Source organism: Papaver somniferum, chromosome 5 (assembly GCF_003573695.1).
Source record: "Papaver somniferum cultivar HN1 chromosome 5, ASM357369v1, whole genome shotgun sequence".
Taxonomy (NCBI): Eukaryota; Viridiplantae; Streptophyta; class Magnoliopsida; order Ranunculales; family Papaveraceae; genus Papaver; species Papaver somniferum.
In genome coordinates, this window is record NC_039362.1 from 12,648,024 (window position 1) to 12,665,622 (window position 17,599).

The window sequence follows — 17,599 nt, forward strand, 5'->3', positions numbered from 1 at the left end:
AAACTAATTTTTTAAATATGTTTGCGAACCTATAATTTCAAAAATCATGAGAGAATATTTACTTGATTTTAGTTTCAAAAAAGCGATAAATATGAGCTTGACATCAAACTTCACTAAACTTTAGCCGAAGAGCTGATATATGACAAAAAAATCTTTGTGATTTGATTATTTACCAAAGCCTTTGATTTTTCTTAGATAGATAGATAGATATAAGGGAAAAGCAAATGAAATAAAAAATCAATCGTTTTTACTAATATTTGATGAAGTTCTTCAAATGATTTCTTCGTGTAATCTCCAGTAGTAACTTGGATGAACCTATGACTTTATTACCTAACTTAATCTAAACAAAAGTTATCTTTAGGATGCTATAGATTGAGAAATAATTTTGGCATACAAATTTGATAACATACTTGTCGTATCAATATCTGGAGGTTCAACCAAGCATTCACACTAACAATGTCCCGCTTTTCAATATTTCATCTTATACGGTTCTTCATGTATTCTTTGAGTACCTATAATAGATGATCCAACAATAATATATAACAACTTTAACATTATCCAATGAGTAGTATCGTTTGTCACATTTAAGCACAATATACATTTTCAAACATTAGTGTATTACTTCTTGTTTTGATATGTTCACCCCTTATTCTTTACATGTATATTTTTGTTAGATAAGACGACGACCACATATACATATTAAATAACTCTCCCTTAAGATAATGCCACAAAAATCCATATGTCATTACTATAGTAGACTATTGTTTTTTCTCACCCCTTTTTTCACAAAGTTGAAAAAGGTGATGAGAATTGGGTTCCTCATGAATTAAGCCATTAGGAGAACAACTCAGACTAAGAATTCAATCATATCGGGAATGATGATTCCACTAAGTTTTCACAACTTAGTTTCTTTCACGGTAGAAATTTTAATAGTACTTACTCTCTTAAAGTACACAACCATACTCCGTCCAAGATGTCAACTAAGCGCAAATTCAATTAAAAACACTCCCCCACTAAATGTCATTCTCAAAATAGAACAACAAATGCGATCCTTTTTACTAGAAAAATGATCTTCTCGGAATTCAAAAAATCTCACAAGAAGATGTAAACCAAAGATCAATCGTCAACAACATTCATCCTAATTTGTTCAAGGAAGAACATTAGAGTTATCAGCATAACTTTTGAAGATTATCATGAGATCGCTCATAACGAAAAAATGGTTGGATATAAAAATCTCATGGAAAACAATGCACAAAAGATATATTCATAAAGAGTAAGTATGGCAATCATCAACAATAAAAAAACTTAACTAAATAAATTCCATAGGCGATAATATAAAGAAGTAGCTAACGCATAATATTAATTATTAGATAAAAAATTAATTACAAAAATAGTTTAAAAAAAGAAGAAGACAAAACTCGATAATGCATGCAATTATCTTCGTTAATGTATTTATTGTGAGCACTCCTATTAATTTAATTGCCGAAAATATCTCCCATGTGTTAAAAATTAAATTCGTCATAATATTTTATTACGTATGATTTTTTAAGTACAATATGATTCTTTTTTTATACAATATTTTTATGAATTTTTTGGTAAATATTTAAAAAAAAAGAATTTTCTGTAATTTAAAATAATCTATATAAGAAATAAATATCAATTTGAAATGCGGATTGTTTTCTCTAAATACGAAGAAACAAATATCATTTTCTTTTTATATTATATATAGAGAAATATTCATAAGGGTGTAAAAGTAGAATGTTGGTTGGTGGAAAATCATTTAGTGATACGTATTACAATAATATGTAATAATATGGTTAAGCCTACTTCAAAGATTGTGCGTGCAACATTAATTGCGAGTCTCATATAGATATGATTACTAAATTTCTTTTAAGAAAAATATATAATGTACTGTCGGTATGCAAAAGGCCCAAATTTTGAGGAACGCCTAGAGCCTCCAGAAATTATGAGACGACCCTAAACTTAGGTATTTGTATCATCCTGAAATTATCAGTTCCAACATCAAATGCCAATAGGTATTGACCAAATTTATTATCAATATTAAGACCAGGAAATCGATAGATAGTACCATTAACATAAATAGAAAGTGGATGTGATCCTAAACGTAAAGGTGACTCCTCTTCAATGCTTCTCCATGCATTATCTCCTAATTCTAACACCTCCCAAGCTTCATAAGATTTGTACGGTCCAACATCCTCTTGTGCCTCTGGTGAGATTATAAATCTCGAAACACATATCACCTTATCGTCCTTAGTGGCAGGATCAAATCCAAATTCAAAACTAGTATGATGATCAGCAACCTGGTGGCGCTCCCAATTCTCTTCACTTGCTATGTCATCAAATAACGTAGATTGAACCCATGGCGTTACTTCTCTTATGATGATATTATATATACAAGCAACACAGTTAGAATGGTGAACGAAGCAGATCAAACCATTCACAGCTCCGCATATTTCGGTGTAACAAAATTGAGTTTGTTTCGTTATAGTGTGAATGACAGCAAAATGATTCTCCTTTCTTCTGGCCTGAAATCTTCTTGCATCTCCAGTTGGTAAGTCGGTTGTAAAAAAATACACTTTATGTTTTTCCCATGCCTGGTATGTGATATAGATATCTGTTGATTCTTAACTTAGTAATGGGTTGGCAAAAAACAGTCGTGGACGTGTTTTAGATCGTCGAAAGTGCAAATCAGTGAAGTGAGGGTCTCTAGTTAAGGAACGCCAATGTTTACACATGCACTTGACCTGCAAAACTGATTTTGCAGAGAGTTTGCTCAGTATATCACATCCCATCTCTTCATCATCAAAAATAGCATGAGCACTACTTGTTAGTTTACTTTTTCCCTTCATCTCTACGTCGAACTTATTTTTCCTCTATGATCAATCGTAGATGAGGACTAGGAAAACGGAACTGAGACCTATGGTTTTCTTTCTCCAGAAAAGTCTCAGACGTTTATTCTCATCAGAAAGGGAAAATTACACGGTAACTTTAACTTTTTATAAAGTTTTTCAAAAAAACCGTGATTTTGAACAACACTAAAATCGTTATCTCTCAAGTGTGACAGTTTTGGTCTGACACAAATTCTTAATTAGATTAGGAACTTAACGTTCCATAATACATTCAAGAAAAGAATCTTCTGGAAAAGAAACCCTCTGTTCCTTAACCGTGTTTTCCTAAAAACTCTCAATCAACCGTTTATTCTCCTTCCCTAATGTTTACAGAAAACTAAATTCTCTTTATCTAAATCTTGTGTTGTCAAATCTATTTTGATTCTTATGATTCATAACACATTTGACAACAGTAATATTGGGATATATTATCTAAATAAAACTTAATTGATGACGTACAGATAAACAACACTTTAGGGTTTAATTCCCTTTTCTTTTTTATTTCTTTTATTATGATAGTCTAATTGTTATTGTCATTACGATCTCTTATTATATGTTATCTTAGCAGATTTCATTAGCCTTTTCGGCGATTTTTTCACTTGCAGAGATATACACGGGTATATCATCAAGGATGCTTTATTTCGGCGTAACGCAGATCCAAATATTTATGTCCAGAATCCATGGCTACCTGTGATGATGTTGATTAAGATGTTCAATGCATATTACTCATTTTCAATGGAGATTCAAGATTTGAAGATCAAAGAATCTAAATTAAAGATTTAAAAATAAAAATGGTTCAACATGAAGTTAGTAACCATTAGGAAAACATTGATATCCTCGTGGAAATATATGTATTGGGTACCTTGAATGTATTTTATTATTTCTCCTGTTTTAGGAGATTTTATCATTATTTGTATTTTTATTGTAATTTCTTTATCGATGTACTCAAGTTTTATGTAAAACTAGCGGAAAAAATTAATGAAATTTGTTTTTCTTTCAAAAAAAAAACACATTCAAGAAAGAAATAGGACATTCCATAACACAAATTCTTAATTATATTATACGTACTATCGAAATACAACATTCCAGAAAGAAATAAGAAGTTAACATTCCATAACACAATCATTGTAAAATCAACCAAGTATGACATGCGTACAACCAATTTTCCCAGAACATATAAAATAATATTGTCATGGCCTCCCGTGCTATTAAGGAAATAATCAACGACCTCACACCTGAGTCTTGACATAATTTAATATATAAAATAAAAAGTAATAGTATTGTCACGGCCTCCCGTGCTATCGGGATAATTAAGCAACGGCCTCACGTCTATTAAGCTTAGTGAGGATCTGTGGGGTTACATAGTCACTCATCGCGGGGAAACAGTACAACAATGAAAATGCGGGGGTCTAACAACCACACCCAACAATTTGTTTGGCAATTTGAGAGGACTTACTCCAATACACTTTCTAGAGAATCAACTAGACAGTCAGACTCAATTTAGAAGAAAGTATATCAAAGAGTTTAATATCTCTGTTTCACAATGTAATAAGCAAATCAAACAGATAGATATCCGCGAACCTGATTATCATGTGAAACAACTTGAACGGTACCAAAGACCAATGTTCAACTGTGAATTAATGTAAATCAACCACCAAAGGTTGGATATTCTAATTAATTGATCTTAACGTACAACCTATGATATTTCAATTATATAAAAAAATATAATGCGAAAAAAATAACACCGACACCAGAATTTTGTTAACGAGGAAACCGCAAATGCATAAAAACCCTGGGACCTAGTCCAGATTGAACACCACACTGTATCAAGCCACTACAGACTCTAGCCTACTACCAGTTAACTTCGGACTGGACTGTAGTTGAAACCTAATCAATCTCACACTGATTCAAGGTGCAGTTTCGCTCCTTACGTCTCTGATCCCAGCAGGATACTATGCACTTGATTCCCTTAATTGATCTCACCCACAACAAAGAGTCGCTACGACCCAAAATCGAGGACTTGATAGACAAATCTGTCTCACACATAAAAGTATATCAAGGTGAACAAGAACCAATTGATAACCCAGACTTATATTCCCGAAGAACATCCTATAATTATCAATCACCTCACAATAATCTTAATCGACTAGCGAAAGAAGATATTGTGGAATCACAAACGATGAGACGAAGGTGATTGTGATTACTTTTCTATCTTTCCTATCAGAGATATAACATTTCGAGTCAATTATTCCAATTGTACTCAACATGATAGAAACAGCAAGATCAGATCACGCAACTACAAGATAATAGTTGGGTCTGGCTTCACAATCCCATTGAAGTCTTCAAGTCGTTAACCTACAGGGTTTCGAGAAAAAACCTAAGGTTAAAGGAGAATCGACTCTAGTTATGCAACTAGTAACACACATGAGGTGTGGGGATTAGGTTTCTCAGTTACTAGAGTTCTCCTTTATATAGTTTTCAAATCAGGGTTTGCAATCCAAGTTACCTTGGTAACAAAGCATTCAATATTCACCTTCAGATGAAAAACCCGATTCTCCCAAGATAATATCTTTCAACCGTTAGATAGAACTTAAATTGTTACACACAAATTAAATGTACCCTCATTTAGGTTTATGTAACCGTACCTAAACGTGTACACCATGTTGGTTCATAAATAGTTAACCGAGGTTAGCTATATGATTACTCTCATATAAGCCTTATTCATCTCAACCATAACTAGTTCAAATGACTCAAATGAAACTAGTTAAAGAGTTGTTCAATTGCTATATTCTCATGAATTATACAAGATCACAATTGAAGAAAAATCGATTTGATTCACTCGAATCAGTACATGAACATTATAGCCACGGTTTGTAAAGATTGCATTCCTTATTGATAAATATTTAGGTTCACGTATAAACGATTTTAGAAAAGTAACACACTTAAGTATGCGTACTTAAGTAACCATATTTGAGTTTGTTTTAGTTTTCAAACTCAGCAGAAATTCACAGACGTGAACTTTCCGCCAGTATGCGTACGGGTACGCGTACTTTAGGTAATCAGATGAGTTTGGTTTCGGTTTTCAAACTCAGCAGAAATTCACGGACGTGAACTTCCGCCAGTATACGTACGGGTACGCATTCTTACCCAGTCTCCTATAACTTTAGGTTCCCGGTTTTGGACTTATACACTAATGTGCGAATACACTATGCTTATATCCAGAAATGATTACAAGATTCTAAACTGTTTATTTCAATCATTGAAACATTCTTCTATAATGACAATTGACGTTTTCAAACACTATTAGCATCAAAGCAATTTTCAAGATATTGAAATAATCATTATCGAAACATTCCAAGCCTACATCAAATGATTGTATCACACAAACCATGTAATATGTTACTCGGAAATTTTCTCATGATATAAGATGAACTTGGTCGAATCGAATGATTACCAACATATATTTTGAGAAATATGTAAGTGAGATATACTCAACTCGAAATCTCAAATGTGTATAGGGAAAACTATATCGTAACACGACTTATGTATAAATATAGGAGATAGTAAAAATATACTTTCCAAGTGATAGATGAGTTCAAGTCTCCATATACCTTTGGTCTAAGAAGTTGCACAAGCTCCCCTTAGTAGTTCTTCGTCTTCAAATAATGAACACTGTGAAATATTAGCTCAACTACACTATCTATGTCCTAGTCCGAGACATCTATAAATAGTCTTGAAATCAAGACTTATAGATTTGATCACTAACATTGACAAACATACTTGAGATAGCAACGCATGCGAGATCGACTGAGCAGTGCTCTAACAATCTCCCCCTTTGTCAATTTTAGTGACAAAACTATTAATACATATGGATTACAACATTGATAAAAATTATAGCGTCTCATCCAAATGCTTGATCTCCTTGGCATCTTCAACATGACTCAAAATATTCGTAACTTCCAAGTACAACATGATCCTAAAAGTTGTAAGTTCAGCATCATAATTGTTGAAGATCCGTAGAGATAATAATGAGAAAACAAAATACTCTTAATCATTGTTATACAGTGTCAATATATTACTACACAAATCAAAGTTCAATTGTATCACAACTTGGACAACAATACTATGGTGATATGTATCACTCCCCCTTAGTCAATACTTCATCTCAACAGGAAAACCACTCCACTTTACATAATGATCTGTAAACCATATGTATTTTTAGTATCACACTACACATTAATTCTCTCCCTTTTTATCAATCTAAATTGGCAAAGGTACGAAAACTAGTGGAATCCTCATAAAATTTTCACAGAGATACTTCATGACCAAAAGAGAATACCATATCAACTTATTAAGATTCCATCATAAAGCCGAAGCTAAATGCATTCATCAAGGATTTTATAAACATACAAGATAACCCCTAATATTCCACAGCCGCACTCCCCACAAAGATTTGGCAATTAAGCACAAGTTCAAAAACGAACTCTCCCCCATAAAATATCATTCCCGAAAGAACAACAAAGGCGACCTTGCTTTTACAAGAAAAGAAGGATTTCTTTTGAATAATATCAAATCACTTGAAAACATGAGTTTGTATCCAAAATATTCAATTGAATTAACCACAAGAGAACCCGTGATAATCGAAAAATACAACCAAATAAATCAGAAGAAAACCCACGATTAATTTAATTGGAATACACAACCAAATTAAACACAACGTGATCAATTTAATTGGTCATGATCGACATAAGAGAACTTACGGAGCAACAACTAAAATAACCAAAAGAGAATGATCAATTTAGTTGGTCATGCTCAAACATAAGGAACCTTACGGAGTGCACAAAAATGTGGATAGGAGATCGACCAATACTGCGGAATAAACAAGGATTCATTATATTTTCCATCACTATTTGCACAATGACATATAATATACTTAATCCTTGTAAACAAAAGTTTTATCTTTTCTTCCATCAAATAATGTCATAAAAGGCTTTAACTTTTGTAATGTCAAAAGTTCATTCTATCTTCTATTAATACATTCATACCAACATAATAGAGATAAGTTTTGAGAAAGTATGGGATAGTCGGACGTAAACAACATATCTCATAACAATTTGCAATATATAAAATCATAAAGATCAAAATTGCAAAAATCATCTTCCAAATAACTTAGAATTTAAATATATAAATCTAAAAACATTGAAGATGAAAATTGTTGGACATAGATATGTGTATTCACAATAATGGATATTCCAAACCCTATTTATTCTTCTAAAAACAAGAAAAAATTCTCATGAGAAGTTTCCTAGGCATCAAGACAAACTCATAATGCACATATAAGATGATTTGTCCTTATAGGGTAGAATCAATCTTTTTCGCCAGGATTTGTACCAAGAATAGCTACCAAAGGAGTGTAAAAATATTTATTAACAAATAAGAACATACAAAGTCATTAACGTCCATGCACCATAGTTCACATAAAATGATTGTGAACATTCAAAAATCCCATAGTAATGCGTACTACTGCCCATGCTTGAACTTCCTTCTTTGTGATTCACGAACAACATTCTTTTAAAAGATAAAAATGAGCTTATAAGAGAATTACTCCATGAATCCAAGTTCCCAAGTCCAAGAGAAATGGAACAAGTGCGACAAATGGGAGCAAAACACTCAGAAACAAGAGACAGGACAAATACCAATCTTAACTCATCCAAATTCAGAAATTCTCATCTCCAGTTAGAAGATAATTCAAAAAGGAAGATAATTCAAAAAGAATGAGGTCATTCCGAGTTCGTACGAAGAAGTTGCGGCCAAAACAAATTTACCGAATATCGTCGTGTAAAGGCCAGTATGCATGCGGGTTTGCAAACAATTTTCGTGACCTGAAGCAGTATGCAAACGGGTATGCGTACTTAAACCCCTTTTTATAATAATCCAATTGAATTCTTATAGCCTTATCAAACATAATTTGTGCACCCCAATTCTCGTATTTCCCTCACCGTATACATAGCAGTGCATTCCTTGGTGAGGATGCACTAACGACACACTCAAGTTGTGTTAAGGTGAGAAATGTCTTTCTCACCATAAGTGACTTTTGGATTATCATGAAAGAGATTGCTTTTAGAACCTTTCATATCCAAATCCATTTTTCCAAAGAACTTTTTAAGTTCCAACATCATGGATACTGCCTTCCCCATAGTCATGGAATTTTCTGGGAGATCATTCCTTTTCACACTCAAAAAATCATTGGATTTCTTTGGTATCCACTTCTGAGTGCGTTTAGGAACAATCAAAACCTTCTTCCCATTACTCTCTTTTAGAATTTTCGGAAGAGAATCAGATTGACTATTCTTTTACAAGTTAATCTTTCTTCAACTTGGAACATTGGATCTTGTCTTCGTCTTTACGAATTTATCCTTTTGATAACCATTACGATTGTGAAAAGGATTCGTATGATGTTTATAGAAAAATCTAGTTTTATCACATCACTGATTCCTTTTCCTAAAGGTTGGACAGTTACAACCTGTAACATTAAGGGGATTAGTCTTAACATATGATCTTGGTGTCACAACTTCTTGTGATGCCCAAACAAGAACATCATGAAGTTTCTCATTCTTTATACGGAAACGACATGTCTTTTCCAGGTGACCTTTATTTCCGCAATAGTGGGAAACATAAGGAATGTTGTTACCTCGATCCATGTGTGTTGACTTTGGAGTTTTATATACTTTGCTATTTTGAACCTTAACTTCCGATGAAGGTATTTCACTTTTGCCATCAGTGGGAACCTTATGTTGAGAAAAATCACTAGCATTGACGAATTTCACCTCTTTTCTAGTACTTGGAGCATTTATTCCCTTATAGACAAATCCTCGTGTACCACGATGATTTTTACTTGCTCCTAGCATAGTGATTAATTTGCTTGAACTAGTATTGAACTTTTTCAAGTCATCTTCCAACATCTTGATTTTATCAACAACAGTTTCTAAATCAGCCTCAAGGCATTTTTTCTCGAGCGAGATAAGCGCTTTCTCTATTATCAAAACTTATTTGTTGAGAGTTAATGCTTGCTTCAGATTCTGCAAGTTTCCCTTCCAAAAAAAATACTTTTGAAAAATATTATCACATTCAAGTGACTTCATACGTAGATTTTCCTCAGAATACTTGAGGATAGATTTGTTTGAACGATTCAAAACAAAAACACCTGTGTAACATCTTCTGAATTTCTTATTTGTACGACAGAGATTAGTCAAAAAAGGCGTGACATGATAAGTTGTCATTTTCTTCTTTTCCAACGAATTCAAAGGCTTAACATACTCCGAGACTTCCTCATTAACATCTCTATCAATATTTGAGTCACTTTCATCACAAAGTTCATCCAACTGTTCTTCTAGGAGTGTTTCCCAGTTATCAACAATTTCCACATGTTTAGATATTAACTTAGATGTGATAGTTCTCTCAAGAGAATCCAAAATTTGTAAAACATCTGGTAATTTCTGATCTAGTACATTATCAGAGATATACTCGTCCATATAGTCAGATTGATACAAACACAAACTTATAAGGTCTTTAATGTTTTTGCTTCCTGTGATACCAATTGAAAATGCGGGGGTCTAACAACCACACCAAACAATTATTTTGGGAATCTGAGAGGACTCACTCCAATACGCTTTCTAGAGAATCAACTAGACAGTCAGACTCAATTTAGAGTAAAATATATCAAAGAGTTTAATATCTCTATTTCACAATGTAATCAGCAAATCAAACGGATAGAAATCCTCGAGCCTGATTATTATGAGAAAAAACTTGAACAGTACCAAAGACCAATGTTCAAGTGTCAATAAATGTAAATCAACAACCAAAGGTTGGGTATTCTGATTGATTGATCTTAACGCACAACCTGTGATATTTCAATTATATAACAAAATATAATGCGGAAAAGAAATAATACAAACACTATAATTTTGTTAATGAGGAAACCGAAAATGCAGAGAAACACCGGTACCGAGTCCATATTAAACACCACAATGTATTAAGCCGCTACAAACTCTATCCTACTACCAGTTAAATTCGGACTGGACTGTAGTTGAACCCTAATCAATCTCACACTGATTCAAGGTACAGTTGTGCTCCTTACGTCTCTGATCCAAGTAGGATATTACGCACTTGATTCCCTTAGTTGATCTCACCCACAACCAAGAGTTGTTACGACCCAAAGTCGAAGACTTGATAGACAAATCTGTCTCACACAGAAAAATCTCTAGGATTGAATAAATCTATCTCCCACAGAAATACCCAAGAGTTTTTGTTCCGTCTTTTGATAAATCAAGGTGAACAGGAACCAATTGATAACCCGGACTTATATTCCCGAAGAACAACCTAGAATTATCAATCACGTCACAATAATCTTAATCGACTAGCGAAAAAAGATATTGTGGAATCACAAAATATGAGACGAAGGTGTTTGTGATTACTTTTCTATCTTTCCTATCGGAGATATAAAATCTCGAGTCAATTATTTCGATTGTACTCAACATGATAGAAACAACAAGATAAGATCACGGAACTACAAGATAATAGTTAGGTTTTTCTTCACAATCCCAATGAAGTCTTCAAGTCGCTAAACTAAAGGGTCTCGAGAAGAAACCTAAGGTTAAAGGAGAATCGACTCTAGTTATGCAACTAGTAACACACATGAGGTGTGGGGATTAGGTTTCCCAGTTGCTAGAGTTCTCCTTTATATAGTTTTAAAATCAGGGTCTGCAATCCAAGTTACCTTGGTAACAAAGCATTCAATATTCAACGTTAGATGAAAAACCCGACTCTCCCAAGCTAATATCTTTCAACCGTTAGATCGAACTTAGCTTGTTACACACAAATTAAATGTACCCTCATTTAGGTTTATGTAACCATACCTAAATGTGTACACCATGTTGGTTATAAAATATTAATCGAGGTTAGCCATATGATTATTCTCATATCAAACTTATTCATCTCAACCATAACTAGTTCAAATGACTCAAATGAAACTAGTTAAAGAGTTGTTTAATTGCTATATTCTAATGAATTATACAAGAACACAATTGAAGCAAAATCGGTTTGATTCACTCGAATAAATACATGAACATTATAGCTACGGTTTGCAAAGATTGCATTCCTTATTCATAAGTGTTTGAGTTCATGTACACTACCGATTTGAGAAAGTAACCGTTTTTTTGAGTTTGGTTTTTCAAAACTCAGCAGAAATTCACGGACATGAACTTTCCGATAAGTGACTGAATGGGTTAGTTTTTGAAATCCAACATCAGCAGAAATTCAAGGACGTGAACTTCCACCAGTATGCGTACGGGTACACATACTTATCCAGTCTCCTTCAACCATTTTGTATACACACAAGTATGCATAATTTAGGTTCCCTGTTTTGGACTTATGGAAGAATTCTAAACTCTTTATTTCAATCATTGAAACATTCTTCTATAATGACAATATCCGTTTTCACACACTATTAGCATCAAATTTTTTTTCAAGATATTGAAATAAACATTATCGAAACATTCCAAGTCTTAAACCAAATGATTGTATCACACAAACCATGTAAGATGTTACTCGGAAATTTTATCATGATATAAAATGAATTTGGTCGAAGCGAAAGCTTACCAACACATATTTCTAGAAATATGTAAGCGAGATATAGTCAGATCCAAATCTCAAATGTGTATATAAACAACTATATCGTTGTACGACTTATGTCTCAATATAGGAGATAAAGTAGAAATAGACTTTCCAAGTGATAGATGAGTTAAGTCTCCACATACCTTTTATCGATGAAGTTCCATAATCTCTCCTTAGTAGTTCTTCGTCTTCAAGTGATAAACGTCGTGAAGTCTAAGCTCAACTACACAAACTATGTCCTAGTCTGAGACATCTATAAATAGGATAGAAATCAAGACTTATAGTTTTGATTATTAACGTTGAAAAACATGCTTGAGATAGCAACGCATGCGAGTTCGACCGAGCAGTGCTCTAACAAAGAGCACCCCCTATATTTACTGTTATCATTTCACTTGGCATTAATACTACAGAAGGAGTAGGTAAATTTTTATTCCGAAATAACCAGATATTGCCCTTCTTATTAGTCATTGAGTTATGGATAACCATATTTTTCATACCAGGAAGATTCAATTTATTACAAAAACTTGCACTACAAAAAATTTTAGGTTCAACTATAAAAACTAAAAATGGATTAAATTGATTTACTAAAGACCACAAATTATCTTGAGCCCTAGTTCTTCTAAGGCCCCTTATGTTCCAAAAAAGTATTTTCATAGTTGTTGATGGAGGCCTTTAGTGCCTCCCTTTCCTTGATTGTTCATAAAATTATATTTATTGGTAGCTTGGAGAATTCTTACCTTTGGTTCTGCTTCCTGTTTTTGTTCTTTAGAATTGGATGTTACATTAGATGAAGTTGGTTTTTGAATTTTAGTAGGAATTCTTTCCTACCAAAAAGTAGTAGGAATTCTTTCCACTGATATTGAACCATCATTCCCATTAATGTATTTGATAACACTCTTCTCCCAACATTTTCTTCAACTATTTGTGATATTCTTGTTGGATCAAGAGTACTTCTATCTTCAGTCATATTTATAACAATTTCTTCTTCAACCACAATATTTAGTGAACCAAATCTTCCTGAAGTAATTTTTACTGTATTAATAAAATATTAAGGTGTATCATTTTGTTGGCTAATTTTTGTAACAGGGGTAAAACATATATCAAACTTCTCTCTATTTCTTGGAGGTGATACAGGTCTTCTAGAGTTATTGCTCTTGTCTTCTTCATGTGCTTTACCAGTATCAAACTTATCTTGAATATGCATTGATGTGGAGCCAAACAATGGAGAATTACCGTTGTTTTGTTGATTGCTTATTTCTTGTGATACTTTCTTAACTCTGCATTCAAATTGTAGGTGGCCAACAATTTTGAAGTTATGGAAGAATTTAGGTAGCTTAGTAAGTAACACATCCTGCATAACACCTCCAAAATTTGTTTTGATCCAGAGTTTGTGTGGTACCTTCTTTGCTAAATCAATGTTGACTAAAAATCTTGCATAAAAACCACTCTAGAAGTTTAAGATAGCTTCATCCACTTTAACAGGTTCACCAAAAGCACTGCTGATGGTGAAAAGTGTTTTTTCATCCCAATACTCCAAGCTCAGTCCAGGGAAATGAACCCAAATCATTGCAGATAATGTACGATGATTTTCTAGGCGAAGATTTAGGTATCCAATTTCGAATCCATAAACTCTGATGAAGGACTTCCCATTTACCAGCCTTGACACAACTTTGATCACGCTCATTATCCATCTTAAACGTGAAGAATTCTTTTCCTAATGGAATCATTTTACATTGACCAACTAATTTCCACTGATTTTTAGATCCAAACCAGCCTTAGAAAATTGTAAATGAAGTAGATCAAGACGACCAATTAGATAAAATCTCCAAGCAGCACATCTATTATCAGTACCATTTACAAGATCTATTGATGGACTTCCCTCAACAGAATTATTAAGATCAACAATAGAGGAACCCATTTCGACTAGTACAAATCTTTACATTGGCCACACTTAATCACCGTGTCCATAGGCTTTTGGTCATGGATTTTTTTCACTCCAAAAATGTGGCATCAGGTGCCGAGACAAAAAGGTATCCCTATGGCTGCATAAACTTTGAGTGGCTATAAAATATGATTAACCATGGCCATAACTCTAAAACCGTGTCTATATGGTACTCAATATTTTTTTGGTAGTTAAGCATTTTCACTATCACCGTGGCCATAGGATCCTTATAGACACACAATTTAATTATATGTGGCTAAAGTTTACCTTAAAGTCACGTAAATTTTATTATAGTCGTGGCCTTTGTCATCAATTGGACACGCAAAATTCATTTTATCATGGCCAATTCATGAGTTGCGGTCACACTAATTTTTCTCAACCATGGCCATCTCTATCATTTGGACACACGGAAAATAATTTAACATGGCTAATACATGATTTGTAGTCACGTTTAATCTATGGTACCATGGCCATCCATATTTTTGGACACATGATAAACATTTTACATGGCCAATTAAGTTATGGCTACTAAAAATTTGTAGCACCGTGGCTAAATTTTTTCGAAAGACACATCAAGTGTGTTGAATGTAGCTATTGTTCACCTTTTGGATACATCAAGTGTTTTCAATGTAGCTATTGTTCACCTTTTGGACACATCAAGTTTTTTGAATGTAGCTATTGTTCAACTTTTAGACACATCAAGTGTTTTCAATGTAGCTATTGTTCACCTTTTGGACACATCAAGTTTTTTGAATGTAGCTTTTGTTCACCTTTTGGACACATCAAGTGTTTTGAATGTAGCTATTGTTCACCTTTTGGACACATCAAGTGTTTTCAATGTAGCTATTCAAAAATCACCTAAATAACCATCCATAAAAAATTAATGAAGACTACAATTAGAATTGTACCAAAATAATTTCATTTCACAATATAATAAACATCTCAATCTGATAATTGTGCAGTAACCTTGAGAAAACAAACTTTCAAAGAGAGACTTAAAAGTTTAAACATCCAAATCCTATAGTCCACGACTATTTCTATTAATAATTAGGCTGCAGTCTTGAGTCTCTTGCTGGATCTCCGAGACTTTAGTTCCCCGCTCTTCATATATGAAGGTTTCTTCTTCTTTGTCTTCTAGTGTTTGGGTCAGAATCATATTCATCGTTTGGGTCAGAATCATGTTCACCGGGGTCTGAAAGTGGATGGCCCTGCAGCAAGCCAGTGGATGTATAATTAAGGGAAAAAACCATGTTAACAGTTATATGGTCAGGATGCAGAAGGTAATAAACATGTATAATAAAGCAACTTACACTAGAGCAAGAGATCACAAACTCTTTAGGCCAAGCTACTATAGATTTTTCAGCATCCTCTACTGTTTTGAGATGAGTAGATGGGACTGGCAAACAATGATTCTTTAATATCGACTTTTCAACCGTCACTCTGACACAATCATCCCGGAGTGGATCTCCATGAACCTTCTGACCTGGCACTGATGGAAGAACCGAACCCCATGCAATGATATTTCTCAGTGAAGCATGAGCCAGTTTGCATTTACCAATCTGCAAAACAGAAATGTTATATTGACATCAACAGATTCAAATCTCAAAATGCTTAAATGCCTGTGAAAAGGACATACCGTTGAAAGTTCAGTTTTGTCTTTCGATTGAGAATTGTCTGGTGAACTAAGGGGTAGATGCTCAGATGCAGGAGACTTTTGTTTGTATTTTCCAGACTACAAAAATATACGCTATATTAACATCAACAAAAAATGGAACTCTCAAAGCACTATATATTTAAATACCTGCAAAAGAAACATACCATTTGGAGTTCAGAACTATCTTTCGATCCCGTAGACTGAGATACATTTTCAGATTCAGGGTCATTTCTATTTGTATTAGATTCATTCCTTTCAGTCGGAGAAATGCTTGTAACAGGGAATTCAAGCATAAGAGACTTCTCTCTAATAGGAGATTTCTATATAGTGCAGTTGACATATTAGATACTGCAGAATTATTAGGAAATACATACTTAATCAAAATTACTTGGATGATGTTAAACATACCCGTGCCTTTTTGCTTTTGATTTTCTTTTTCAATATGCCTTGAGATTTTAGCTGAGACATTAAGCTGCTCATCATTTCTTCTTGTGCCTTCATTGCTGCCTTCATTTCATTCATTTCTGCATCCTTCCTATCTCTCTCCATTTGGTTCGCGTCTTTCATCTTCCAGTTGTTTCTTCAGTTCAATGTGCTCCTTGGATGCTCCTTTCCGTGGCAGGTGCCAGTACGTTGTTGGAGTCACTCCCTTGCCTATACATCTTACACGCCCAGCATGTTCTTCCCCAAACACAAGGGTGATAGAATCATTGCCTGGTTGTTTTCTCAAAGTTCCATCTTCCAGCTGCTTATCAAAATCCTCCTGCACAAAAAAAGAATTAAGGGATTAGAAGTGATAATCAATTAAATCAAAATTATTTTCACATTTACTCAAGCACAAAACAAATAGCTAGATAGTTTCAGTCGTCTTACAAGCTGAGCTGCTTTTTCCCTAACATCATCGTCATCGTATTCTCCATTTTTGTTTTGATGTGCCTTCCTCCATAGTAAAGACCGTGAAGGATTTTCATCTTCAAGGATCTCTTTCTCATTAATCTAGTAATTATAAAATACACAAGAAGAAAAATTAGATAGATAATACTATAATTTAAACTGGAAATAATAATAATTTTGTATAACAAACTGGACTTACTAATTTTTCCAACAGCCCTGCATACCCTGCTCTTCCCGTCCTGTGGTTATATTTGTGGTTCTTACGCGCCTTAGCTCCCCTAATGGACAACTCCTGAGCATACAGATTTAAAGAATTTCATTCATAAAAAAGTTAGACTAATTAATGAAATTAATATCAATATTTCAAACTAAAACGTGCAATATACAACCTTGCATTTATCAGACAACCTCCACTTTACGAACTTGTCCCATTGTTCTTGGTTCACAATGACACGATATTGTTTAGGAACAATATTTAGTTTAGCAGGTTTACCCAAATTGGGCACTATGAACTTTACATACAACTTT

At 33.7% G+C, this 17,599-nt stretch overlaps 1 protein-coding gene across 1 annotated transcript; it reads right to left on the reverse strand.

Moving 5' to 3' along the window:
* Positions 1 to 1,964: 1,964 nt before the first annotated feature.
* On the reverse strand, positions 1,965 to 2,870 carry LOC113278772. Its single transcript, XM_026527522.1, has 2 exons — positions 2,766 to 2,870; positions 1,965 to 2,615 (listed from the first exon to the last, which is right to left on the reverse strand). The coding sequence occupies exons 1-2, from the start codon at positions 2,868 to 2,870 to the stop codon at positions 1,965 to 1,967; spliced, it is 756 nt and encodes a 251-aa protein (XP_026383307.1).
* Positions 2,871 to 17,599: the final 14,729 nt, after the last annotated feature.

Coding starts and splice junctions, on each gene's coding strand:
- LOC113278772 (XM_026527522.1), bottom strand. CDS start 2,870: ATGAAGGGAAAAAGTAAACTAACAAGTAGTGCTCATGCTATTTTTGAT. Junction 2,616..2,765: donor CTGCAAAATCAGTTTTGCAG/GTCAAGTGCATG, acceptor ATCACATACCAG/GCATGGGAAAAACATAAAGT.